The sequence below is a fragment of the Histoplasma capsulatum genome, genomic scaffold (genome assembly GCF_000149585.1).
Source record: "Histoplasma capsulatum NAm1 scaffold_4 genomic scaffold, whole genome shotgun sequence".
NCBI lineage: Eukaryota > Fungi > Ascomycota > Eurotiomycetes > Onygenales > Ajellomycetaceae > Histoplasma > Histoplasma mississippiense.
This window is the reverse complement of record NW_001813979.1, coordinates 332,854-360,159: the sequence shown is the minus strand read 5'-3', so window position 1 is coordinate 360,159 and position 27,306 is coordinate 332,854. Positions and strand designations below refer to the sequence as shown.

Here is a 27,306-nt window from a genome sequence, read left to right as displayed (position 1 = left end):
TCCCCTCCCAAAAGCAACGATCGCAGAACGAGAATCAAGGCTTCTTCCCCGAAACCAAAATCAGAGAGCAAAGCCATGGCCGCAGTCACCATGGACAAGATCCAATTCTATCAACCTCCAAACCCCATGAGTGCAACCAAGCCACAAAGCCCGAACCTGCCCGCAATCTTCACACCCCCCAAACCCCCAGCACGTAGACCCAATCCCACCGCCGACGCTTTCACTTCCCTATTCTGTCCGTCACAGCAGCTCAGACACCCTCTGCCCCCCCCCGCCTATTCCCCTCTGTTACACCTCCCATCTCTTCTCGCCCTGCAGGCCAACGGTCCCAGCCACCCGAAACTCCAGTAAATGACTTTGACAGAATTTTGGAGGGGATCTCGTCGGACGACGGGAGCCGACAACTTGGCGGGGACGGGACAAAAATGCGGACGAGCACGCCACAATCCCCTCCGGATCGAATCTGATCGGTTTTGCCAGCGACCGCCTTGGGATGCCTGTCGAGGAGGCGGATAAGGCTGCGGAAAGTGCCACTGAAGCCGGCCTTCGCGCATACTGGTTGCGTGGAAGTAGAGGTCCGTCTCTAGACCTGCTCATGATACATCTTTTCGATCCGCTAACCTCGGCCCTATTTCAGATGGCCCCATCGTGGTAGATGGTTCGACGGAGATAGGTCACGGTGGGGAACACACAAGCAAGTCTGCAGGTGGACAGACTTCTTCACCACCGCTGCCTGCCCGCGAGGCGCCCACCGATCAAGGTGACGAGCTAGACGGGATGGCGGATGATGATAGAACCTCATTGACTCCCCGAGAAGTTCCAGGTCAGCTTTCCAGCAGTTTCAATTACCGTCCCGCGTTCTCCCGCTGATCTTCTACATGCAGAAACCCCTCCCCCCTTTACCATGGGCGAAGTGGGCACCGCCCGCGCACCCAACGACAGCGTCTCTCCACATCCAGGGGGTCGGCCTCAAATCTCGGCTGGCCACGCCGGTGCAACACAGGAGGAGTGGATGGTCAAAAGGATACTGGATTCCCGGATCCGCGTGCGGAACGGCACGCCACGCCTGGAGTACCGTGTTGCATGGCGGCCTACGTGGCAACCGCGGAGCGATCTGATCCCGGGCTGCGAGGAGCTGGTCAAAAAATTCCATGCAGAGTGGAAGGACAAGCGGCCTTCACTGACTACTCTGACGGGCCACATGCGTTTCAAGCAGAAAAGGGGATCGCGCAGGGACGGTGGATGCAAGATTGTAAAATCAATTGGTTAGAAGCTTCGTCTGCGTACATGTCAATATCAATTTCGGTTCTGATTTGTTCCATACTTTTCCCGTCTTGATTGTTACTCCATTTGCTTTGGTTCTCTTTGTTTGATCTTTGCTTGCTTAGCATATTTGATTCCGGCCCACGAGTTCCATTGACATCGCCTATCACCTTCCAGCCGAGGGTCTATTGCCTACGCCCATGGTATAGTACTTTCTTTGTGTGCGTATTCCTTTGTTTGTTCCTTTGTTTCTTTGTTTGCTCTTCCCCATCTTTTCTTTGTCTCTCACTTTGGTTTTTCTTCGAACCATTTCCGTTGGTCTATTTAGCTCCGAAGAGATATAAAAACCTCTCCGGTTCTGGATATGTATATTCATATTCTTAAACCGTAATAAACCATACTCCGCAAATCGACTGGAAATTCGCGTCTCAACAGAACCCTGTAGCTATCTAGAAACCCGTCTGGCTTGTAACCAGGGACATTTGCCGCAATGCCGAATGCAAACTATGACATGCGAAGACCTTCAGCAACCTCCTCGAACACCAAGGGCGGCACCGCAAGACGAAATCATGGAGATCCATAGCCAGGTGCTCGAAATGATTGAAATATTTAATCGAATGTCCGCGATGCTCGAGACGATAGAAAGAGGGAGTAAAGAAAGAAAACCGGGATGTAGCACGTAACATTTGAGTGTCGGTAAGCATTATTTCCATATACAGTGGGCTTTAGTTAGTGCTGGCCGTTCAGCTACGTCGAAAATAAATCCAAGGAACTCAGGTCGGGGGAGGCTGACTATTACCGACGATGTTCCTCTGCGAATCAAAACGAACTACTGCCCTGTGGTGCTCATTTGGATAAAGGTCATATGGTTGCTTTTCGGTGGAGTTCACTATTGTGCCGGCATTTTCTCATATGCGCGATAAAAGCTTCTGGAAACCAACAATACCTTTGGGCTGCGGCCACCTCTAGATATTTAGTTGTTCAAATTTAGTGCAGCAGGTGTAATGAATAGCAATGTTCCCACTCCTCGAGACATAGAATATTTGCTGGGGTCCATATTTCACCCTTAAAGTAGATCATGTAGCTGATTTAGTAAGCTGTTAGGAAGTGGAGCGGACCTAATTAGAGAACTGGACATGTTAAACGGTCTGAATTGAGCAGACTTATTCCCCTAGAATATTTCAAATCTCTGCCCAGAGTTTCATAAGGTGGGTTGTTTGTTTCAAAATATACCCGGAATTAAGATAATCCGCTCCATTCACTTCGTTTACCACGTTTGCTCCATGTCACTTTCCGATGTGTAATTAAGCACATACAGCATTGTAGGGAGATACTATAAGATTATGCCTTTAAAATGGATCCGACAATACAAAAACTGTTGGCTGAACTCGAGCGAGAAAGAGCTGAACGTGAGCGAGAAAGAGCTGAACTTGATCGAGAAAGACAATGGCGTCAAGACGCGGAAGCTGAGGCGAGAAGCGAAAGAAAGCGACGTGAAGAAGAGCAACAGCGACGTGAAGAAGAGCAACGACGACGTGAAGAAGAGCAACGACGACGTGAAGAAGAGCAACGACGACGTGAAGAAGCAGAAGCTTTGGCTGCGAGCTCGGAGTCATCACACACTGCCTCTGTTTTTACGTGCCTGCCATGAATTGTTAGTCGCGATCGAGATCGTGACAGACCCTACTCGAACAACTCAAGGCGCGGTAACGAGACCGACAAATCGGAGGGTTCCATCTCGCATCACGTTGTGGGACACATTCACTGAGGAGCAAATGAAGGTGTGGGACAAGCTTGATCAGCATCCCGATTTCTTGACAGGAAAGCTCTTCCCCTCCCTACATCAGCTCGACTACGTCCGCCAACTTATCAGCCCAATTTCCTCAGAATGGGATCTTCGGTACTATGAACGGGAAACGGTAGAAAATCAAGTGCGGGCCATAATAGACCGAATATAAGAGAATGATGAGCTTAAGAGGGAATTCGGCTTGCGCGGATCGATTACCTTTGAAAGCCATGCTAACCTTGGGCTTTCAACACGGGCGGCTGATTTGAACCAGGGTGATCAGCAGTCGTCCGTTGAACCGATGGTCGGGACTGAATCAAGTACCGGAAAGAATGGGCAAGAAGAATAAAACAAAGAAAAAAGAGACCACAGTGGTCACGGGAGGACAGGCAGATCGATTCTGCATCTATCGCCAGGATGGCGATGAACACATCCCAGCGCTCGCTATCGAGTACAAGGCGCCCCACAAACTCACTCGGGATGAAATCGTGGGAGGGCTGGCTCAGGACATTCATCCTTCCAAAGAAGTAATTGGTAAGGACTCAGATGATCCTGATTTCTGTTCGAAGCGGTTAGTCGCTGCCGTCATCACACAGCTGTTCTCCTACATGGTTGCCAAGGGAGTCCGCTACGGCTATGTGTGCACCGGAGAAGCCTTTATCTTTCTACGCATCCTTGATGATCCGTCATCCGTCATGTGTTCCGTCTGTACTCCCAGCCGGGATGAAGTCAACGATAACAGTCTCCGTTTAACTGCCGTCGCTCAGGTACTAGCATTTACCTTAAGAGCTCTAGTGTCCCCTCCTGCCCCGCAAGAATGGTATGATGCCGTCGCGGAACTTGGCATCTGGCCGGTTGAATACTCGGATATCCTGGAGCAAACACCTCCAACCGCTCGGCAGAAGCATTCCTCACCTCTGTATCGGGGCCGACACCCTTCCAATCTTCCTCCTTTTCAGATGACATTACGACCTAGATGCCGGCCACACACAGATATTGTACCACGATCAAGAAGCCCTTCCCCCTCAACGTCTCCGCCTCCATCTCCGTTGTCGCCATCCGCACGCCGTGGACGAACTGCAAACGCTCGAGCCCGCTCTAACCCGGATCAAAAATCTGGTAAGAAAGGGCAATCCAGCGAAGACAGCGATGCCAATTGGATAGACCATCCTGCTGAACCTCCCAAGATCAAAAGCCAACCTTACTGTTCTCAGCAGTGCTTGCTGGCCCTACGAGACGATGGTCCGTTCGACACCTCCTGCCCGAACTATCTAGCTCACCTTAAGCGACGGATCCAGCTAGCGGAGTTTCGTGCTTTTATCCGAGAGCAGCTCTCCAGGGACCGTGGCCCGGATGCCAACTGTCGCCCTCTCTACAAGAAGGGAAGTTGTGGGGCAGCGTTTAAAATCCATCTTTTGTCGCATGGTTACACTCTACTCGCAAAGGGCGTCGAACGCAACAATTTACGCAAACTCGAACATGAAAACAAAGTATACCATAGGCTTCACGATATTCAAGGCAACCACATTCCGGTTTGCCTCGGGATTGTTGTGCTTGACCCAAAATACCCGTATTACTATGACGAGGGGGTTTATACCCATATGCTCCTTTTGAGCTGGGCGGGACAGCCCATCTCGGAAGTTATGAAATCGGATAATTCGGCATGCGTGATTGAGATGACATCACAGTCTCTTCAAGCGATTCACCTTGCAGGTGTACTGCACCGTGATGTCGCGCCACGAAATATTTTATGGAATGCCGACTGCAATCGCCCTATGCTTGTAGATTTTGAACGAGCTGAGATGCGAAATGCGCTATCGGCTATATCACCGAACCTCGGGCTAAAGAGGAGAAGGCTTGGGAAAAACAGATCTATCTTTGCTGAAGAACTTTCAAAAGCCCAGATCATCCTGGAGCGCCGTAGGGAATTCCTCCGTCGGAATTCCACCTCAAAGTTCAAGGAATAGCACCATTGAACCCATTGGGTAATGTTTGTTATTAAATACATGCATTCTGTCGTTGCAAAATCCGCCTATCAAAAACATCAATTCGCGCTCTCGGACATCTCAAGGTCTACCTTCAATTGCTCTGTCCCTTCTTCACATACAACCTGCAAATCACATATCTGTTCCTCAATGTAGACCAGGCCTCGACGAAGCGCATTACCTTCCAATGCATGGCACAGTGTACATGTACACTCAATCTGCTTCATACGTCCGAATACTTCCCAGAGGGAGGCTATTTGCGCTCTAAACTGATCCCGTTCCAGCGGTTCTAAATCCTTACTCAATGCCAATATCGTAAAACCGGCCAAGCTGGCAAACACCTGAGAAAGCTTGTCGAATTCCGTGAGAAAGTCTCGGAGATATTTTTGAATGTCATCAGATGTCTCGGCGCTGATAAGACACTCAAGAGGTCGGCCTAGTTCGTTAATACGCTGCTTTATATCCTGTCTCATTCGCAGCACCGCGCGGAGAGATTCCTGATTAAGATAAGCACTCAGGAACAACTTCTACGGACACGACTAACTTACCATGATGGAGCGATGATATACCCTCTGTAGTTGCTATCAAATTATATTTAGCCAACGGGAAAGAAAGAAATTTGAGAGCATATAACTTTGTCTCTGAAACAAGAGCAGAAGCACTTGTATTTATATTTCCCTTCACTCCTGTAACACCATGCAAGCGACATATTTACTCTCTGAACAATCAGAATATGGGGATTGAAATTGTACTTTGAGGAAGGCCAGCTATTCCCATTTAGGATTAAAACAGACCGTGGTACGAGGGTGCTGGCCGCTGGGAAGAAGCACCAGGTATTAGTAATCACTGTTCTTGATCGCCGGTATAGCCTATTAAAATGAAGTATAATGTGTTTTGACTAGAATAGAATGGCTATTTATTATTTGAGTTATATCAAAAAGCAAAAGAAAAGAGATGAGAAATAGTGCCCAAAGTAACGCGGATTAACTTTTTGCCCGCAGTTACATGTCAGAAGACGCGAACCAGGACAATTGGCCGTATCTGACGAAACGGCGAACTACCCCAGGCTGTCCACTTTAGGGATGTTTGCAGCCATGTAGGCCTAAATTTCTTCGTATCAGCGAATAGGCCCGAATGTCTGGCGTCATACTGCATTTCTGATCAAAATTCCCCTCGACCACACCAACGAGACTTCGCATTTTAAAGTGGTGTTACATTCCACTTCGCCCTTGGCTAATTTATTCTATTGCCGTTTGCCTTTTGCCATTTCTGCTAAATGATATCACGTGCGCAATTTTGATTTTGGAAATCTGACCCCTCCTGATTTCCCGAGAGGTCTGCACACTATTTAACAATCTACCTTTTCGTTTAACTATTTTATCGGGCAACATTATCCTGAAAATCATTTTTTTCCCGTGGCGGCTGGGTGCACATATCTAGCGCAGAATGGCTGCAGCAAACCAGAGCGCGGTTTTCCATCACCCTCAATCAATGAGTGACGTCGCTAAACAGGAATTGGAGGATTTGGCGAAGTGGTTTAAAACGGCAAAAGTGCAGGCGGTCATGCCAAATCTGTCACACTGTGCTGATCCGGACAGCTTAAAGAAGATGGAGCCTTTACTGACGGAGCTGGGGCTTTATGAACGGGTATTGGAATTTCCTATCCAGTTATCGTGCGTATCTAACAGACTACTCTATAGGGTAATGGACCTATATTGTGCAGACTCTCCGGAAGAGAAACTATCGCGATAGATGATGGTTTCAATAATATTTTCATCCCATTATCGGATGAGTTGTCAATATGCAGCCATCCTCTGCGACCAGGACAATATATTCGATCGACAAGCCCTCAATCTTTGAACGCATTCGCCGATTTCGTCCTAGTGGTTGTACCGGCAGCAAAATCACAATGATGGATACCTGAGCTGGGGAATTATCCAGTAAAATGGGAACAATGATGGACTTCATTATTGCGGTATTACTACAGGAAACGTTGAAAATGCAATTCGGTGCTTGATGGCTGAAACGTGTTAGGTGAATGCTTTATTAATGAACTTAGAGCTTCAGGGAGGGACATAAGCGGGTATTAGATGTTACAAAATGTGAAAAACAAGTCAATCAAAACATGTCAAGTCCAAAACATGTCAAGTCCAAAATATGTCAAGCCCTAATAAATCTTTTCTCTGCTGGAGGTAGTTACGTAAAATGTGGAAGTGGATGCCACGGCTGTTCAGAGGTTGCCGGCTGGGCCGGCGGAGGCACCAGGGTTGCTGGATCAGTTTCTATGAAACTTGCAGATGCAGCAGGATGCCACTGCTGTTCGGAGGTTGACTCAGTCGCTGGCTGCGATGCTGGGTCAATTTCTATGAAACTCGCAAATGCAGCAGGATGCCACGGCTGTTCAGAGGTTGCCGGCTGGGTCGACTCAGCTGCCGGCGGAGGTACCAGTGTTGCTAGATCAGTTTCTATGAAACTTGCAGATGCAGCAGGGCGGAAGACCGGTGTCGGACATATTGGCGCTTGATCTTGGTACGCGTTGTTGTAGCTATCCATATTCATTCCATTGAAATCGGGGCTGGCCTGAGGTCCTGCATCTATTGGAATCTGCAGGCTTGAGCTCGTGCATGGTAGATTTACAGTTTCGGGCGGGTGAAACTGGACGGTACTCGATCCTGGTGTGTTCGCAGCATTTTCCAGTCTCTGGGAAGATGGCTGGCCCGGATTATCCAGTAACCCGGAGAGGGGTTTGGGCGTGATGATACCGGCGTTGTCCCAGGTAATGTATCGCTTCACTTCAATTAATAAACGGCTCGGGGAATCCCTAAGCGAGGAATAAGAATATTGCCTTTTTCCATATGTATATAATCCTTTAAGTATGATTTTTGCAGCTAAGATAAACCTCTCAATCCTCTTTTCACTGGGATACCGTTGTTCGTGCCAACGAGCGATCGCTTGCCGCAGTCGATTTGTTAGTTGGTATTCACACCTAATAATTGTTAGTTATTGAATTAAACAAAAGAAGAGAATAACTCACATAACAGAAACTTCGGGCTTCAATTCTAATATAATGGCCAGATTGTCTCCCATCAAGTTAATATAGTTTTTCCCTCGTTTTTCAACTTGTTTGACTTGTTTGACATCGCAACCCCAGTCTTTTGCAACCATTTTGAAAGCTCGGGACTTGCGTTTGCCATAATCGCTGCCAACCTCGGAACTCTTGTGATCAACTTCAAAAGTCGCATAGACCAAGGAAAACCGGCTTGCAATGAAATCTATTGTTAGTCTTGCTTCTATGTCTTTCATAATACTGTACAAGCGGCGTCCCGGAGTTGGAAGGTTCCAGTCAATGAGGCTTTCAGTTGAAGACCAAATCTGCTGGGAAGAGCTAATTGGGAAAGGCCCATCTATAAAGGCCGCTTTCAATCTTTCAATCTTATTCGTAGGCGATTTTCTTTGCTTATCCGTATCGCCATTTGCGTCGGAAATTTGTCGTTTTGTATATCGGTGACCGTTTTCGGGCTTATCCGCACGGGTTAGACTGAAAGGCAATGATTCTTTGGGTAACTGTGCGGCGGGAAGTGGAGGATGGAGTGGGGGAATCGGTTTAACCAGTAATGAGCCCTCTGCAGGTGAGTTATTCAAACACCTGCGTCGTTTATGAGACCGTTCTTGCGACTGTTGTTCTTCCTGTGGCTGCTGAGAGGTAGGTCTAAATGGCGGTGGGACGAGCTTCAGACATTGGTTCTGATCACCCCGAAGGAAGAATTGATGAAAATCTCGTTGTAAATCCTGACGTTGATGTCAGTAATGATGTCCAAATTCAAGACTGTCATAGATTACCTTTGAATCAAGTACTGTAGATGGAGAGAGTATCCGCAATGCCTGAGAGAGAGTGAACAAAGTTTCGGGGTGTGTTAAAGCCTCCATGGTTTGAGGTTTGAGGGAGAGATGATTCTGGAGATGAATTCCACATTGTCATGTGACAATATGGAACTGGTTTTCCATATTGTCACGTTTGAGGCGCACTCTGTGCACAAAGCCCAATTGCCAACAGTGAGAAGGGCTAAGGTTCCATCACCATGACACAGCGTCCAATCTAATTTTCGCATATGATTCAGATATCCATTTTCACAACATGTAAATGGCGGGACCGGGGCGGGCTGTTCTGATAGATCCAAGCAAATATTCAGCCCTTCCCCAATAGCTCGATAATTGTCAACGTAAGGCAACCCCTGTTCTGGGAGAACAACTACTGATGTCGCGTTATAGTTGCTATGACCTCTACAGCATTGCCAAAGCTGCGCCGTGATGGCCTAGACCCCCAGCAAGAGTGATATTGAGCCCGAAAACGAGTCTTTTTGGATTTTCCTTCGGCCAATAAGGACAGTGGTCCGATTGCCGCCTCAAAAAAGACCAGGAGTATGCAAAGTGCAGTCAGGCCAGGCTGTGTCGAGGCCACGGGGAAACTTGAGTTGATCACCGTGGGAGAGCGAGTGCGATGTACAAGCCCATGCCATACTCATACAATAGGGCCAAAAGAGAACAATAGTGCTGTTCAGACCCTGGACAAAGTTTTTGCCATCAACGTTTGCTGAAATATGAGGATGGCATACCCCTTCGACCATCGAAAAAGCCCCCATTCGAGGCGCACAGAGACTGGCTTCCTGCTATAAACCACATCACATCGCTCTGCGACAGATCATTTCAAAATGGACCAACTTGGCTGCCTTTTCTTACAAAATGTATGCTAACATCTCATATGCGCTTCTGTCGGCGGCGCTCATCGTGCTAAGTATGGTGCATCTCATCTTGCTTACCATTCACCGCCCCCAGCCTCACCGTTTGCCTGAGATATCAATCTTCGTTCTCTTTATCTGCGTCAATGCTGTTGTCATTGGCATTGGTCTATCAGGCTTAAGGCGCGGGGGTGAGCAGTCCCTTCTACCGAGATGGTGATGATAAATGCTAAATGCTTGTTTCAGATACGCCAGCATTCTACTATCCCTTGGGAATATGTACAGCATTCCCGTTAGCTCTAGAGGTACGTTATTCCCAGCCCCTTAATTTCATCCTCGCTAACCGCTCGATGTCTAGATGATCCGGCAAACCAAAATTCAGGCTGGACCTCTTACAAACGCCCTACTGCATCGATTATTTCTAGGATATGGTGTTCTGTCCCCGGCGGTAAAGCTCGGGTTGATCTTATGGTGTGCTCTTCTCCCCGATCTTGATATGCCTTGTGCTCATTGATTGAGTTAGCTCGGTCGCCTACGAGGCGTCGGTGAAAGGTACAGCTGTGGTCGTGTCTATCGACTACACGGTACTTGTGATTGCCGGTCTGCTTTTTTGGCACGGAATTCGCGGTATACCATCTCAGGGGCCCGTAATCCGTGAAGTTACAATCCATGCATTTCTTGTTATCGTAACGGCAGGATTTGCCGCAGGTGGACTCGTCCACGACTGGCCTTTCTGGATTGAAGTAAGTTCAGTGAAACCACAGCTCTCGCTCCAACATGTGCTGACACGGCTCCAGGTGATGTTGATTATCACTATTGGTGCCTATATGGCTCGAAATATCTCCGTTCAGTCTATTGAACCGGGAAACGCAGTGCCGTTAGCGAATTTCAGCAATGACACCATTTCCTGTTTCTGATTGCATTGGAATGTGGCTGCCTGTGGATACTAGTCGGTGTAGCAAGGCCCCATACTCTTCTAAATTTACTTGTTCTAATTGCTTGAACGTTGAATAGTTTTAGCTAATTCCATTTAATCTGCTCCCCCTTGTCTTTCTCTTTGCTGGGAAGCTTGTCGTGCGGCTGGATGCTTTAGAATGAAGGGTATGAAGGGTATTAAAGCTAAAGACTCGAGCACAATTTCTCCGGAGCTTTATGAATTCTTCGCTTGCATGTGCGGCCTGTTGTGATGGGCCCAACCAAATTTGGTTCAACCCATCCCCAATGTTAAGCTCGATAATTGCCAACGGAAGGCACTCCCCGTTCTGGGAGAACGACTACTGATGTCGCGTTATAGCTGGTTTGACCTCTACACCATCGCCAAAATTAATCAGCCGGTTTTTCCTCGCCAAAGCTGCGCCATGATGGCCTAGACTCCCGACAAGAGTGATATTGAACGTGAAATGGTCTTTTTGGATCTTCCTTTTCTCAATGAGGACAGTGGTTGATTGCCGCTGGCATCACCTGGACTATCTATGCCATTGCAGTATGTGTGGGATGCCTCGGAAAAGACCAGCAGCATGCAAAGCCAGGGGTGCCAGTGCCAGGCTGTGTCAAGGGCACGGAGAAACTTGCGTCGATCACCTGGGAGCACAAGTGTGATATACAAATCCATTTTGAGTCCGTGCCATCCTCATGCACGAATTGATCAGTCCTTCCCTCTTTTCTTCCTATGATTAACAGCGAGTTCTGTACCATGCCATATTTCTCTCTCAGAGCTTTTCTACCTGCTAAAGACCCCGTCTGCCGAAGAAACCACAGAAAAATTGGAACTTTTTTGTATGAATTTGAATACAATGAGGGGCCTTTTACAGGTAGAATTTGTACGTTCACCATTTGGCTACTCCAGGTCTCTATTGAAAAATGTTAATATCATTTGGCGCAGATAAAATTTCAGCCCCCACTAGGTCCATAAATAGGCATAGGCAACCGAAGAGCACTGGACAGTGATTGCAGCGGAATTCATAACGATCTACCAACAGCCGCAGAAGAAACTCACACCCCACATGGTGCGGCCGTACGTTTATCCGGGATTTCTAGCCCGCCGCTAATTAGGGGCAGATGGCAATATAGCCCAAGCTGCCAAGCAAATATGGGACTTTGCACCATAGAGTCAAATAGGCGTCGACTTTTACTAGAGCCTGACGGGCAGTGCATTGTCACGTGAGAATGGCCCCTCACCATTTGGCTCTTTGCCGTCTTCCAAACCAAGATTTGTCCATTTTCCATTTTCTTTTCTTTTAGACGTTGGTCCAGCAAAGCGCAGTATGAATTACAAAAAGCATTATATTCCTCTCGAGTCTGATCCAGAGATATTTACCGAGTTGATGCATGACTTGGGCGTGTCTAGTTCTCTCAAGTTCGTTGATGTCTGCTCACTTGAAGAAGAAGAGCTGTGCCTTGTTCAGCGCCCTGTCCTTGCACTAATCCTAATCCTCCCGTCTTGCCCCGCGTATGAGCATCGTACGATTGAAGGTCAAATTATCGCAAACCGAGCTGAGGAAGAAGTTGTTTGGTTAAAGCAGACGATCAACAATGCATGTGGCCTCTACGCCATCCTACACGCCGTCTGTAACTTGCCCAGTTCCATTAGTACGTGATTTGCTTCGCTTTTCGTTCGCATTAATAAAGGGGGAAAAAAAATTCACAGTCCACACAGAAACCGAGTCTGCGCTTCACCAATTAACCAAACTTGCACCGCCCAACCGTACTAAATATCTTGAAGACTCGGAAGAAGTCTGTAGGGCTTATACGAAGGCTGCGAAAAAGGGGGCTTCGGCCGTCCCCATCGCCGAAGATGAAGTGGATCACCATTACATATGTTTTGTTACACACTCGAACCGATTATACGAACTGGATGGTGACGTCGATGGACCTATAAGCCGAGGCTCCCTGGCCGAAGGTGAAGATATTCTAACCGGGTCTGCTCGCTACATTATACGACAATACACGGAAAGCAAAACAGATGGAACATTCGGGTTATTGGCTCTTGTAGAAGACTAAATTACAGAAATATTACAAGCATTTTTGCCGGGTGATAAATCTGCTACTGTCTGACCATCGTACGTCAAGACATTCCAATTAAGTCCATGATTATCCACGAGCCTCCGAGGAATGTAACCCCATGATGCTGCAATATGCAATGGTGTCCACCCTTCATGATCTCTCGCATTAATGTCAACGCCTTCTGCAAGCAAAACCTCGACAACAGAATTGAAGTCGCCTTTCGAAAACTGAGAACATGGACCGGCAAGCACCAGGTGTAGAAGAGTAGATTTGCCGCGTTCCGAGAGAATTGCTTTGTGTGGATTAGCACCGTACTTCAGAAGGGTTCGGACGGCGTAAACCCAGCCAAATTCAACAGCCCATGTTAGAGGAGTTCGATAATGATAATCCGGCTGATCAATCAAAGCGGCAATATCTCCGCCTCGAGATGAACAGTCGAGAAACTCCTCCAATGATTGACTGGTATTGATTCGTAGAAGGACCTCATGAAGTGTTGTAAATCCTCGACTACCTAGGTAGTCATTCCCAACCTCGGCCAATGATCTGCCGAAAAGACCAGCAATCGTCCCACAATATTTAGCAAATTCGAACGAGGAGCCATCGCTCATGGCTGTGGATACTAGCGCGCAGTCCAGCAGCGTATACATCGGGTTACTTAAAGCAGGTCAGACCGATATTATCCCTGGCGGCACCTAGGTTTCTCGAGACGTACTTCCCGATATCATCAAGCCAATTGTCATTTGCACCAGCTGCGATTAACCTTGCACAAACCTGCATTGCTTTAGCAGCGCCGTGACCTTTCCAGCAATAGTAGGCGGCATACTATACTTTTGTCAGCAACGTCATTGATGAATTCGGGGTAAGGAGTGATCCATACATATAGAAGGCCAAGTCCGTATGGGTCAACGTCATGGATAGAGGCTTGTCCGTTTTGCAGAAGAGTCACTATGGTTGGAATATTTCCCTCTTGAATGACACTGAAGATTGCAGATTCATACGGTCTGATACAACTTAGCGTAGAATTTCGGTTAAATGCTTTCTCAACAGAAATGTCGTAACTGCCGCCTAAAGGGAGAGTTATGTTAGTATTAGTTAAAATGCTATTTGGCTTGCATACCTCTAGATGAAGACCCGGGATTAGAAATCGATCCGGCTGAGTTGGTGAACCAAGGGTTAAGGTCCATCGCTGCGTCCATCTGCTCCTGCATATTCGATAACGCTTCCGTGACAGTCCCCGAATGCGCCATATGATTGAGTAATTGCGTATCGTGGGCTTGCGGCTGTGTTGTGTAGGAGTCGTCAATCTTGGCTAAGGACGGGCGTCGCTCCTTTAGCCCCCGAACAATACGGTCACCAAGTGCATAGAGGTCCCACTCGCGCATGACATTTTGAAAACCGATCTTGATGAGATGCTGCACGGCTGGTTTTATATGTTTACGGTACCGTCTACTGGTGTAACTGGGTCACGTTAGCCCTGAACCCTTTTGTGGAACAGCTAACTTACTCGGTTTCTGAGACAGCGAGCGGCAACAGAAGTAGGCAACCTGGACGCTCGTTAAACTCCATAACCCATTTAGCATATCCACGGCCCAGGTTGACCCAGAGATCAAGCTTCTTGTCTATATCGTCAACTGTCAGTTGAAGCGATGAAGAGGATGCCTGTTTTATCCTGCTGGCCAGTTTCATTCGTGCACGATAGACCCATCTTAGACCATTATGATATCCATACGTTTGGACCAAAAAGAAGAAATCGTACAGGTCGAATCGTCGATGAATCTGGAGAGTATCACGATTCACTTCGCGCCCGTGAATCTTGGAAAACACGGCGCCCCAGCCTCGTCCCTCAGGATGATTTTGCGATGATTGATTCTTCAAAGAAAGACTTATGGCTTTTTGCCCATCGCTCTACAGCTTCGGGCATGGTTACCACCGACACTTTGAAGATTTTAAAATCGGGCCTCCCACTGGAATTATTTTTCACACCTCCAGACAAGCCTCTCCTATCGCTGGAGAACCCATCGTCGCCTGAGAGCTCCTCATTGTTAGAAGAATCTATCAAATCTCCAGATGAGTCGCCGTTGTGCGAACCACACACATCCTGTTTCTCGCTCATTGATGCGTTCGGCTCCCCAATATGTAATAGTGTAATAATTTTTCCAAGGGATGACTTCTCCAAAGGTGGGAGAGAATGATAACAGTTTTTGCATTTGTCAGGCGATAAGTATTTCTGGTTCTCGTTGAGGAAGTGAGCAAGTTGATTGAGTAGGCTGGTAAACTTCGCAAGGACTTGTTCCGTACGAGCCGACATGGTTAGTGGGTGGATAGAGAGAGATGACGATGGAGGTGCTGAAAAAGTTGGGAATGACTCCTAAGTACGCACTACGACTAGTCTATGTTTAGTTGGCGGGTAGCCTTTCTATCTTGAGAGAGGTGGATTCCATGGAATCATTAGCCTCTATGAACCACTTGACACAGCCATCCCAGGACAGTACTAGCTATCCTCTTTTCGGGTTTCATCACATCTACCAACACGGTTCCAGCTGGACATTATTTCCAGCTTTGAAGCGAGTGACTTAGCATCCGCTAGTTGCTGGATCTACGCCCGTTCTATGCACACAGCGTGAGGCTTCGCTGTTCTGCAACTTCTTAAAACGCGCGGATAGCTATCTTGCCAGTGCAGGCACGAGCAACTTGCTCCCAGCATCACGGCCCGATCTCACGTATCATCCTGGAAGGCGATGTTTCACCCCTGAGGTGAGTACGATATACAAGCCGCGCTAGCATCATGCAGGGGAATCACGACCAAGAGCGTAACGACCAATTTTACACGTCCTGGCAAGTTTCTGTCAGAATGAGTAGGTCCTCTTGGTGTATACATTTGCTAAAATGAGAATGGAATACTCCCTGGGCAATCGAAAAAGCTCCATTCAAGGCGCACAGAGAGTGGCTGCCTGATTGTTATAATCCACAAGACATCGCTCCGCAACGGATCATTTCAAAATGGACCACATTGGCTGCCTTTTCTTGCAAAATGTATTCTAACATCTCATATGCGCTTCTGTCGGTGCGGCTGGATGCTTTAGAATGAAGGGTATGAAGGGTATTAAAGCTAAAGACTCTTCGTTTGCATGTGCGGCCTGTTGTGATGGATCCAACCAAATTTGGTTCATGTCGCGTTATAGTTGTTTTGACCTCTACACCATCGCCAAATTTAATCAGTCGGTTTCTCCTCGCCAAAGCTGCACCATGATGGCCTAGACTCCCGACAAGAGTGATATTGAACGTGAAATGGTCTTTTTGGATCTTCCTTTTCTCAATGAGGACAGTGGTTGATTGCCGCTGGCATCACCTGGACTATCTATGCCATTGCAGTATGTGTGGGATGCCTCGGAAAAGACCAGCAGTATGCAAAGCCAGGGGTGCCGGTGCCAGGCTGTGTCAGGGGCACGGGGAAACTTGCGTCGATCACCTGGGAGCACGAGTGCGATATACAAATCCATTTTGAGTCCGTGCCATCCTCATGCAAGGGATCACTGCCTTGATACTAATTGAGGCCAAATTTGCACCTCAATGCTTTTGACTATAAGAGATGCCTCACCGCTTGCTCGTTGCCTTGTTCGAATACGGGCTCGTCCACGTTGGTTCGCACTCGGATCATTGCATTACACGCAAGGAGAGAATTTGCTCCCATCATTTCATGTGAAGGGCATGCATTTGGTTGACATATTATCCCTTTGCCATATGAGTCTTCCAGTTTGAGTTTGAACCAACCTGCGCAGCGTACATTGGCAGCCTTCTTTTACTTGTCTTTGGTGGGAAGTCACTGACGAAGAAGCAGAACAATGCGCGTGACAATCATCGCCCGAACCGAAAACTTTTCAGTCAAATTTGAGCACACAGTTCAGCGGAGCACCGTTGCCAGCTTGCAGGGGGCGCCTGTAAAATCCTCTAGTTTTGAGATCATGCCAACGGTACATGTCCTCCCCCATTTGTGATAGCCTCGCTAACAGAACCAGGCTTCGGCCCCTATTCTCCAACTGCTAAAGCGTGGAGACAGCTACTTTGTCAGTTCTGGCACTGGGAAGTTACTCCCAGCCTCACTGTCCGATCTTCTGAGCTCGTGGGCGGGGATTGCCATGGTGCTGGAGGCTGGTTATTTCAGGGATATGCGATTCAGCCGGTCGTGCCCATTGAGCAGTAGCCACCTGCATATCACTGGTGAAAAGATTTCTTCTCCTTGCACTGTTACGCTCTCTTTTTCTGAATCACATTTCCAAAGCATAACTATCCCATCCGAGGCTCTGAATACATGGCCTGGGAGGATCTTACAACAATCTTCGGGGGGGAAGTGCATGTATGGTTGGAGGGTTGGTTCTGCTGTCACTATGAGCTTTGTGATTGGATTATGGACAAACTTGTGGATATACATACATGAATGTTGCGATTGGTGTCGGCGTTGGATATAGTTTCTCGGGACCTGCGATATATGGTGGATTGACTGACTGTAGCTCGGCGTGTTTTTATTTGACTTTTCCCTGGCCATATTGAATAGTTTTAGGTATTTCCGTCTAAGTTGACCTAGCTTCCGGGTTTCATTTCCATTCTCACCTTTATCCCTGCTGTAGAAAGCCATACTGGGAAGCTTGTCGTGCGGCTGGTTGCTTCTACTTCACAAAAGAGGCGAACCCGTAAGTATCCTGTTTGACGGGCTTATCACCCCAGAAGGATATTAAAGCTAAAGACTCAAGTACAATTTCTTAAGATACCCTTCGCCTGCATGGTCTGGCGAAGGTACAGCTGAGTACGCAAACAGTTTAGTCACGGCCGCAAGCACAGCGATTCTGGTTTTGAGAGGTATATGGTTCTCTTAGAATGTTTTTTATCGCGTAGCTAACACCTTTTTAGACGGACAATATACAAAATTCGACCCTCAGATAGGAAATTACGGAAGAGAGCAAGCACCCAAGTGATGCATGATCGAGATGACGACCAAACCACGGCCCATGTTCTACAGGCCGAAATACGGGGGAAAAGGCAAACCGAAGTTCGCCAAAATCCGAGGTTCCAATAAATTGTTTCAATATATTTTTACGATCTTTACAGGAAGTTTACCAAACTCTGATACTTGAAAACCCGGCAATGGTATAAAAATGGTTGATCGTCCCAAGTTCTATACCACCTACTATCTCCCTACGCTTCCTTGTGCACTTTATCAAGCCACAGAGATCTTGTGCACCTTCCCAAGAAGATGTCAGGTTAGTCTACCCAGAGTGTTTTTTAACTCAGAGCCCTGCTGATTTTTTTCATCCAGATCAATCCTCACTACAACCGCCACCGCCGGGGAACCCGCGCAAGCGGAGAAGCGCGGACAATCTTTCTAGTCAGACGAAAAAGATCTCGCCAACTCCGCCGAAGGGCACATCTCTGTCAGATGCCGTGCAAGCAGCACCCACCCAGGGGGGCTCCACTCGCGAAGATATCCCCACCGACAACATCTTCAGCGTCGACAATATGGCCAAGACGGCAGTAGATACTGGGAGTATTTTTGAGCCTTCTTTCTTTTTTACCCGCGACGCAACCATTGCCGCATTGGAGTCTATTGTACGTTGCTGGGCTCCCACCAGCGGTTTGATCCCGACGGAAGATCTAGAGCACTGGTACAAGGGGCTCTCAGGCGATGAAATAACAACACTTGCTACCCTCGCGTGGCATTTTGGCATGGATGAACTCGGACTCGGCGAACTCCGCTCATTCATATCTTCTCTTCCGGATGATGCTGATGGGCTCGAAAACATGTGGGCCAGGAACAGATTTCGTCAGGGCTGGAATTTCAAGACTTCTGCAGAATTCGAGTCTGTGCTTCACACCGTGAAGGTATGTGTAGGCCAAGTACGCGATGAATAACTAGCTAATCGAAGACAAGGAAAATATCAAACAACAGGCTTTTCAGCATCCTGCTTTCGCTGAGATTGCGGCACAAAGCCACGGAGTTCAGAAAGTGGTTGAGTCGGATTTACAAAAATGGCTGGATGATTTTCATATGTTGTAAGAGGGAGAAGCCAGCCAATCGGAAATGTAAATAATTCGTGCTCCTAATGCTCTCCTTTCTGTGTGGTGGATTCGGACGAAGGTGGATTTTCTTTCGCGCGCGCGCTGAGAATTTGTTGATCAAAGCCATAGTCCTCAAATGCCTGCTTCCAAGGAGAGTTTCACAAGGGGAATTAGCGTTGCAGAAACTTAACTTGCTGGGTCCCCGTTTCTGGGGCTCTCGGAACAATAATTTTTCCGATGATTTAGATTTGACCCTATTATATATCACAATGGGTTTTTGTCCGCTGTTTATCTGCTGACAGAAAAACACACAGTTAATTATGGCTAAGCATCCTTTGTGCTTCTTGTCCGAGAGCGGCTGGGAGAGAGGAAGTGGGATAATTCACTCTTTACTAGGTTACGAGGGCCATGCAAATATCAGCTCGGGTTGGGCGAAGTGTAGAGTATTTTCCCAAGCCTGCTCTTAACATTCCAAGGTAATAAGTTGATATACCCTTAGACTACCAAGCCAGTCCGGCAGATTTTGTAATGCAGAGATGGTGAGTTCCAGACCATCTGTCCATGGTCTCTGTGCTAACAAATTCCAGGAGCCCAATTTACCTCTAAATTCACCGGGCGCGAGACAGCCAACAGCATACCCATCAGCGAAGATGGCATCGTAGAATTGATACCACAATGGCCCTAAGCCAAATGTTTGGTTTTCGCTTGTTTTGGACAATCGAATATATTCTTGACACCTTATGGCTGACCTGGGAACCTATAAAGATATGCCTTGGGCCTGCTTCTCTGACTGACCCCTGATCCGATTCCTTCACGGAAATTCTTCCATCTTTCCTCGTTCATGGATTCGGACACTGGGAGCTACTCTCGAGCGGCGAAATTCTGCCTGCTGTTGTTCGTCTCACTTCCCTACATCCTTGATGGTCACTCTTGCTAACAGAGGTCAAAGTGCCTATCGATACAGTCGTCTTGTTGGGAATCTGATCGCATCTGCCCGGCACAAGCCAATCCGCCCACCCGATCATGACCCGTCCTTCACTGCCAGCATTGCAGTTATCATACCTACCCTAGAAGGCTCGGGAGGACAGTTGGTTAATACTCTGAAGTCAATCCTGAAGAATGAACCTCAACAGATCATACTATCAACTATTGATGAAAATCGACAGAAAGCTGAGTTTATAGCAACATCAGTGCAGAATCACAGATCCAAAGTGGAAGTGACAAGCATTCCTAGACCAAAGAAAAGTCGTCAGATTGCAATAGCAGTTAAGAGGGTTCGCACAGATATTGTTATCCTTGCAGATGACGACGTCCTGTGGCCTCCATGCCTTGTGCCATGGATTCTCGCTCCGTTTAAGGATCCTCTCATGGGAGGTGTGGCCACATGCCAGCGTGTGCAGGCACCTAACAACCCAAGAGTCTCCTTCCAGTACATCTGGTGGTTCCTGGGCGCATTGTATCTAGAGCGAAGAAACTTCGACTGTACTGCAACCACTTATATGGATGGAGGTGTTCCCTGCCTCTCGGGCCGAACGGTTGCCTATCGCACGGAGATCCTCCAATCTTGCATGGAAGCTTTTGTCAATGAGACCTGGTTTGGCAAATCGCTCAACGCGGACGATGACAACTTCCTGACACGCTGGATGGTCACTCACGGATACAAAACCTACTTTCAATCCCATCCCAATGCCGAGGTTCTCACGACGCTAGAGGAGAGTCCGAAGTTCCTCAAACAATGTGTGCGATGGTCTAGAAGCAACTGGCGAAGTAATCTGCGCAGCCTGTTCATTGACCGGGCTGTCTGGTGGTGAGCTTCTCTCTTCCTTCCAATCGTCAAATGCTGATGAAATCCCAGGAGGCATCCATGGAGCACTTATGCAGTGTTTCTCACAACCATATCGCAATTAGCTCTCTTAACTGACACCTGCCTAATCTGGTTATGCCACGCGATGACCATGTCGAATCCCACCCTACACACTTGGTCGTTGGGGGTGCTTCTTATTTGGATGATTTTCACCAAGTTCATCAAGCTTTCTGGCCACTTTCGCCAGCGACCATTAGATTGCCTCTTATTCCCGGTCTCGGCCCTCTTCGGTTATGTCCATTGCTTCATCAAGATGTACGCTTTATTTAGTCTTCACGAGGTACACATCATCTTCTCTTTGTTCGGTGGCAGGTAATTAATATCTCGTAGGACGCGTGGGGAAATCGCGAGGCTTTTCAGTTTGCCCAAACCAACGACAATCGCCAAAGGTGATTAGTAACTGCATGGCTCCTATTTTTGTATGGATCACGTGCATCCTCATTCTAACTTAATCACGACCACATTCCTTCTATCTCCGCACGCTAAAATTATTCGGCTTCAGCCGGGAGTTAGGGAAGGGGATTCAAGGCTGAATACTGGAACAGCAGCAGCGGCAGCTGACCGAAAAAGACATTTTCGCGGAGCTCAAAGTGGGAGCTTCAGAATGATTCTGGTTTGAGACATTCTGGTGGCCTTATTTACTCTCCTCTATCTGATGCAGGGCGCTGTTTGATTTTCTGTTGTATTGTACATGTTCCTTCTTGATATAAATCAAGGGAAATTGATTGGTTACTCAAAAATAGAACATCCGGAAAATTAGAAATTCCGGGTACTCAGAGCTCAAACATGAACTTTGACAGTCAAATCTAAACATGTCTATAAACTCTCCCGTGTGATATTTATCAAATATATCCCGGGAAACTCTGCTGTGCAGCAGCGGCTTGTTTCTCAGCTATCCATGCTTCGGCACTTTGATCCCACAGATGCATAGTTTTGGCACCGGCGCCTTATTGCTATACACAGCTGGAACAAGGGACTGCGATTTGCAACTGGTGACTTGTACGGTCTATATCCCGACAGGGCCCCTGGCACTAAGCCAAATGTTTGATTCTCGTTTGTTTTGGACAATTGAATATATTCTTGACACCTTACCGCTGATCCGGGAAACTATACATGGCTAGAATCAAGGGATGGACTCGCGTGGCTTGTGCGGGTCCCAATCACTGCCTGCTGCATCGATGGACGATGGCCCTTGGAGCAAGTACATGCATGCGCAGTTTTGGTACCGGTGCCTTATTTTTCATCTGGGAAATGATGCACTGCGAGAATTGGGGGATGGGCTTCCATTCCATACCCTGACCCCTGCACCAAGGATCAAGCCAAATTTTTGTCTCTCGCTTGACAATTGTCACTAGCCCCTTGCCTCGGCCATCCACACTTGTTACTCACGGGAGGAAGTTGCTCCCGTAGCTGCATGGCCTTTTGCCTCGTTATTCGCATGCGCCCTGTTACATGCATGCACCGCTAGAATCAATTGCAACTCGTGGCTTGGTACGGGTGCATATCCCGATGGAAAATTCCCCTGCACCAAGCATAAGGAGGGATCTTGTCATTTAGGCCTGCGTGAACTCGGTTCCCTTGTTATGCGTATGCGCCCTGGCCTGGCTCCGGCAGAAAGAGATTTTAGAAATATGGGTTCTAAAAGTATTCCGGGTTTGGTAGTGATTTGGGCTGCAAAAAACGGTATCTCCCTCATAATTTGCCTGATTGCTAAACTCAACCAGACCAATGGTTGAGACTACCAGTGTGATCCAGCTGCAGTTGCTGTGCCACGAATTCTTTGCTTCGGGGATTAGTCCGGGTTTGGCTGTATCATCGTAGATGGCCAGCTTGGTTAAAATGTTACTGGGGCATGTAAATATGGTCAGCCTTCCTATACATCCATAGCCTATTGGGTATGGATGGCCATGGACATATTGGTCCCAAGTTGGGTTGGGCGAATCCGAACCGTATGTTCCGTGCTAACAAATTTCAGGGGCGCAGTCTGAGTTCCCCCGGCGGGAAGCAAATGCGGTCAAGATAAGGCCGGCCTGCATTCTGAACCTTGTCTCTCGCTAGACTCTATAAAGAGAGGCCTTACTTCCACTCTTCTCTCATCTTCTACTCTGTGCATACACAATGCTAGCCGGCATGGGATCACAGGATCCAAAACAAGTGACCAATCTCTCCTCGGCCCCGTTCCAAAGACTTTTTTAGCTGTTTTCTAGTTTTTACCCTTCCTTTTATCTTGCTTGGTGGTTATCTGTTCAGTTGATCAAAATATTTCTCCGGTGACAAAGAGCAAAGAGAAAACAAGATTGAACAAGAGTCTTCAGCATATGAATCGCGATTGACCCTGATCCCAGTGAACCCGGTTCTCACTATTCTTTGCCAGGACAGTGGCAAATTGTTGAGAATGGATGTCCGATCGTCAATAGATGAGGGAGAGAGGAAAGTGATCGCTGCCGTTGCATCCACAGAGAAGATATCTCAGCCTCCGTCGATAACCCAGGGCCAGGTCAATTTTCCACACAGGGTAAGATTTCTCCAGCTAATGGGTCATACTTCTGGCTGATTTAATGCGCGCAGCAGCAAATGAAATATCCATGTCCACACGCTGCAGCACATTCATGCAAGTCAACATTCAGCACCCCCGGTCTCGCCTCACGCCATGGAAAGAAACACACCGGAAAAAGATGAATGCTCGGAGTGCAAAAAGTCGTTTGCACGAACAGACAATTTGAGGGTACATCTAAAAACCGTCTGCCTAAGGAACACCTTGAGAAACCCAGCGCCTTCCACCCCAACAGGCAAGAAACGGCCTGCCACTGTCATCGAACATGAGGAGCGTCGAATTTCAGCGGGCTATTCACATAGCAATGCCTCTGATGAAAATCAGCCTGGAGGTGGTTCTCATATTCAAACTGGAAACAATGAACATCTTCGAACACACCATGTTCTAGATTTTACAATATCAAACCCGGATGCTCCAGCGACGCCGGGGTTGCTTCCCACTCCCACTCCGGTTCAAATTAGCCGTGCCCGTACATCGCTATTTCCTGATGGTTGGGTGCCAGACGAATATATCTCACCTCAGTTGAAGGAAATTTTGGAATTTAAAGCTGCCTCATATGGCGTTGAGGAGGACCCCGAACCACGAGAAACGACTATCATGATTCGCCAACGTGATGCTCAGGAGCTGCCATACGAGATATTGGTGATGGAAGTTAAAAAGATATACAATTATCTTCGGACAACCGAAATAGGATGCATCATAGAAGATGCGAAAATCGCTCACATTATGAAGTTGAATGAAAGACAGTGGGCCAATCTGGTTGAATGTCACCAAACCCTCCTTCATCACCATTATAATTTACTCATATGTACGCAACATCCAATCGGCGACGGAGAAATTTTTGCAACTCCTGTGACATGTAAAATACCCTCTCGCCTACTGCACCAGGGCATCCACGTCTTGCTAGAAATCATGAAAGCTCGACGACCAGACAGTCATGATTACATGACTTCCTTCATCAAATATGCGTACGGCCTAATGACGCTGCTTATAGAAGCAGTCCCCAGGTTTGAAAATGTGTGGCTTGGATGTCTTGGTGACCTGGCCAGCTATATGATGTGTCTTGAGAAGAGAAATTCTGCTGAGAACATGACCTGGAAAGCAGTTTCCTCGCAGTGGTATCAAAAGGCCCTCGACAAGAACCCAGGAGAAGGAAGTCTTTACCACCGACTTGGTAATCTTTCAACACCCAACATGGGTGGGCAATTGTTCTTTTACTCCAGGTCTCTTTTGGCACCCAAACGATACGAAATGTCGAAGACCCGTGTTGAGTTTGCCTTTCGGATGGCTTTGGACTCAATTCAGAAACATGGTGTCATCACGCCAGACTTACCATCTTGGTTTGTGGGTTCACATGCTATGCTTCTTCGCGGTGGCTCAATTCAAAAGTTCATTGTGTATGTGAAGGAATATATTGCTCTTTTTGGCAAGCAAGTTAATCAATGGACTTTCAAATTCCGGGAAACAGCAATCTGCATGGGAGTCCCCAACATTGCTGCGATGCTACAATATGGCGAGGAGGATGGCATCCTTACCAGGATGTTTATGAACCCAGGCAATCATTCCACCAATGAACAACCAGCCCAAGCGGACCACCCCCAAAAGCTGAGCTCGGAGGCTAAGTTACAACATGCTTTGCACCACTGGATGACACTTCCTACAAGACCTTCCCGAAACGCTCTGAAACATGACCCTCCTTCTGATGATGCAACTTTCTCCACTGCTTTGCAAAAGCTTACTTACAGCACATTCTTAAATTTTCATACACTCTCTTTTGTTCTTAATTATACCCGAAACGAAAATATTATTCCATATATTCATCTCTCCCTTGCATTTATTTGGAGTCTGGCATTAGTTCCGGATTCCATGGTGTACGTGGAGGGAGAAATTCCCTGGACAAAGATCACTATCTTTCTGAATATGTTAAACCGTGCGTCTGTCAGTGAATCCAGGCTTGAAAGCACCAACTTCCCGATCTCAACTGAAATGAAATTCCGGCAATTACCAGAGGATTTCTTCTTTCGAAGCCAAATATGGTCGCAAACACTATATCCACCTGATTTCTTCGCGGACTCTGCCATGGAAGGCGACAGCCGTGGAGAAGAGATGCCCAGCACCGGATCTGCCCGCAACGAGCGCTGTCTATGGTATGGATATCGTCTAGCATCGGTAAGAACCACCCATTCAGTTTTATGCTCCTTGGTTCACGGTCCACCTACAAAACCTGATCATTTTCCACTTTGTTTTATATTTGCTTGGCTAATTGAACTTGTTTAGTGTGGTCGCTGGATTCAGTTATCCAGGGAAAACGGCGTGAAGAGATTTAGACCCACAGATTATGCCACCCAACTCGAAGCGGCTGCTATACATCCTAAAGTGTTTAGACAGCCTTGAAGGGATGTCTTTACCTCCCTGCTTACCTCCCTGCCTAGTTGAGATAAAAATAAATAATTTTTATCTGAGCATCGCAGCCATGAACGACAGGATAGGAGCCAGGTAGAGGATGCCAAAATACTCAAAGAATGCACCACGGACGATGTTGATGTCATAACTAAAGTCGATATCCGGTTGAAGGGTATGGATATCGGTAATAGCTGCCTATTCAGTTTCGTATTTGCTTGGCTAATTGAATTTGTTTAGTGTGGCCGCTGGATTCAGCCATGCAAGGAAAACGGCGTGAAGAAATCGAAGAAGGAAAATATCATTGATATTGACGCTCTGGTATAATGAAAACAGTTATTATTGAAATCAATGGTTATCGCTTCATGGTTATGGGAATCAACATTGCTGTGAGGTTGCCATGTGATGGATGGAGGTGTTTCCTGGTTGGTAATGTTGTTAAATCAAAGGAAAATGATTGGTTACTCAAAAATGGAATCATCCTTGCTTGCGCCAATAAGAAATAGTGCATCCCGGAAAATTAGAAATTCCGGGTAGCTGTTGAAAACCTCAGCTATATCAAATTCTGAAGTATACACAGCAGCTAGAATTAGGAGCTCCCATTGCAAGTGATGGCTTGTACAAACCCCAATAACTGCCTTACTGCATATGGTCTGTTCTTGGGGCGCGAACTCTGGCCTCCTGGCTTATGAAGCTAGCGGTTACACAATGGCTATGCGTATTTTGAGCTTAAGATGGAGCCTTTGATAACCTTTGCACATCTTGTTTAATACCCTGGCTAGAGATTGACATAATAACTTTACCAAACCCGGAATTCTTTTAGAAGCTGTCTATATTTCTAAAATCGCTTATTGCCTTGTCCAAATGGTAGGCTGTCATCCATGCTTGAATGCTTTGATCCCAAAGCCGCGCATAAGGATTCCGGGTTTACCGAACCCTTGTTGCAGGTGGCACCCGTGCCTTATTGCTGGCCTGGGAATCTCTTCACCGCTAGAATTGAGGGATGGGTTCCAATTGCAACTGGTGGCTTGTATGGGTCTAGCACTGATCTGCTATACTCCACTGGAACCAGGAGATGGCCCGCTCTCGTTGCAAGCTGGAGGCTGTACAGATGCGTATCGCAATGGAAGATTACCTGCCAACCATGAGAGGGATCTTGTCATTTAGGCCTGCATGAGCTTGGTTGCCTATGCGCCCTGGCGTGCACAGTTGCTGGCTCCAGCAAAAGTGCAAGGAGTGATTTGAGCACTTACACTGTATCATTGTGGATAGCCATCTATTAAAGATTGTTTCACCTCTTTGCAGGCATAAAAGGATAGGAGAACCCATAAAGTCCTGATCTGTATTTTGATATACCGCACTTTCTGTTCCTCGCTTTTACCTTTATATACTCTTTGCATTCAATTGTGTTTGAGTTGTCTGTTATTTTCCCTTCTTGCCCTTCTCACTATTCCTTGCCTTTCACCAGCTGCTTATTTTATCCAACAGATAGAATGTCGGCATCGCAAGCGGATCCTCCCAGTAACGACCGAAGACGAACAGCAGCAATCAGCCCCCCATCTCAACACTCCGCATCTAATGTCTATTCGTTCGGCCAGGCTACGTCCAACCCTCCAATATCCCATCATCAGGCGTATATGCCTGTGAACCAGGCTGGCATGGCC

The 27,306-nt window shown here is 47.3% G+C and overlaps 8 protein-coding genes across 8 annotated transcripts; 5 read left to right on the top strand and 3 right to left on the bottom strand.

Annotated features, from left to right (window-relative positions):
- Nucleotides 1–75: 75 nt before the first annotated feature.
- HCAG_04125 (predicted protein) lies at nt 76–1,270 on the top strand (the record flags this gene model as incomplete). The annotated part of the gene is made up of 4 exons (XM_001540235.1): nt 76–235; nt 375–575; nt 638–823; nt 885–1,270. The coding sequence occupies 4 exons, from the start codon at nt 76–78 to the stop codon at nt 1,268–1,270; spliced, it is 933 nt and encodes a 310-aa protein (XP_001540285.1).
- A 1,336-nt stretch (nt 1,271–2,606) lies between these two features.
- Nucleotides 2,607–5,016, top strand: HCAG_04124 (predicted protein; the record flags this gene model as incomplete). The annotated part of the gene is made up of 2 exons (XM_001540234.1): nt 2,607–3,163; nt 3,324–5,016. 2 exons carry the CDS (start codon nt 2,607–2,609, stop codon nt 5,014–5,016), a joined length of 2,250 nt encoding a protein of 749 aa, XP_001540284.1.
- Nucleotides 5,017–5,331: 315 nt separating this feature from the next.
- Nucleotides 5,332–6,189, bottom strand: HCAG_04123 (predicted protein; the record flags this gene model as incomplete). Its single annotated transcript, XM_001540233.1, has 3 exons — nt 5,332–5,375; nt 5,583–5,606; nt 6,096–6,189. 3 exons carry the CDS (start codon nt 6,187–6,189, stop codon nt 5,332–5,334), a joined length of 162 nt encoding a protein of 53 aa, XP_001540283.1.
- Nucleotides 6,190–7,230: 1,041 nt separating this feature from the next.
- HCAG_04122 (predicted protein) lies at nt 7,231–8,961 on the bottom strand (the record flags this gene model as incomplete). Its single annotated transcript, XM_001540232.1, has 3 exons — nt 7,231–8,020; nt 8,069–8,823; nt 8,875–8,961. 3 exons carry the CDS (start codon nt 8,959–8,961, stop codon nt 7,231–7,233), a joined length of 1,632 nt encoding a protein of 543 aa, XP_001540282.1.
- An 813-nt stretch (nt 8,962–9,774) lies between these two features.
- HCAG_04121 (predicted protein) lies at nt 9,775–10,687 on the top strand (the record flags this gene model as incomplete). The annotated part of the gene is made up of 5 exons (XM_001540231.1): nt 9,775–9,961; nt 10,017–10,075; nt 10,129–10,241; nt 10,294–10,513; nt 10,568–10,687. 5 exons carry the CDS (start codon nt 9,775–9,777, stop codon nt 10,685–10,687), a joined length of 699 nt encoding a protein of 232 aa, XP_001540281.1.
- Nucleotides 10,688–12,315: 1,628 nt separating this feature from the next.
- HCAG_04120 (predicted protein) lies at nt 12,316–15,081 on the bottom strand (the record flags this gene model as incomplete). The annotated part of the gene is made up of 8 exons (XM_001540230.1): nt 12,316–12,325; nt 12,622–12,642; nt 12,834–13,427; nt 13,486–13,595; nt 13,651–13,838; nt 13,891–14,222; nt 14,278–14,392; nt 14,757–15,081. 8 exons carry the CDS (start codon nt 15,079–15,081, stop codon nt 12,316–12,318), a joined length of 1,695 nt encoding a protein of 564 aa, XP_001540280.1.
- Nucleotides 15,082–18,021: 2,940 nt separating this feature from the next.
- HCAG_04119 (conserved hypothetical protein) lies at nt 18,022–20,745 on the top strand (the record flags this gene model as incomplete). Its single annotated transcript, XM_001540229.1, has 6 exons — nt 18,022–18,028; nt 18,085–18,647; nt 18,715–18,774; nt 19,221–19,300; nt 19,789–20,631; nt 20,706–20,745. The coding sequence occupies 6 exons, from the start codon at nt 18,022–18,024 to the stop codon at nt 20,743–20,745; spliced, it is 1,593 nt and encodes a 530-aa protein (XP_001540279.1).
- A 2,593-nt stretch (nt 20,746–23,338) lies between these two features.
- HCAG_04118 (predicted protein) lies at nt 23,339–25,950 on the top strand (the record flags this gene model as incomplete). Its single annotated transcript, XM_001540228.1, has 5 exons — nt 23,339–25,113; nt 25,195–25,411; nt 25,520–25,620; nt 25,714–25,817; nt 25,883–25,950. 5 exons carry the CDS (start codon nt 23,339–23,341, stop codon nt 25,948–25,950), a joined length of 2,265 nt encoding a protein of 754 aa, XP_001540278.1.
- Between the last annotated feature and the right edge of the window lie 1,356 nt (nt 25,951–27,306).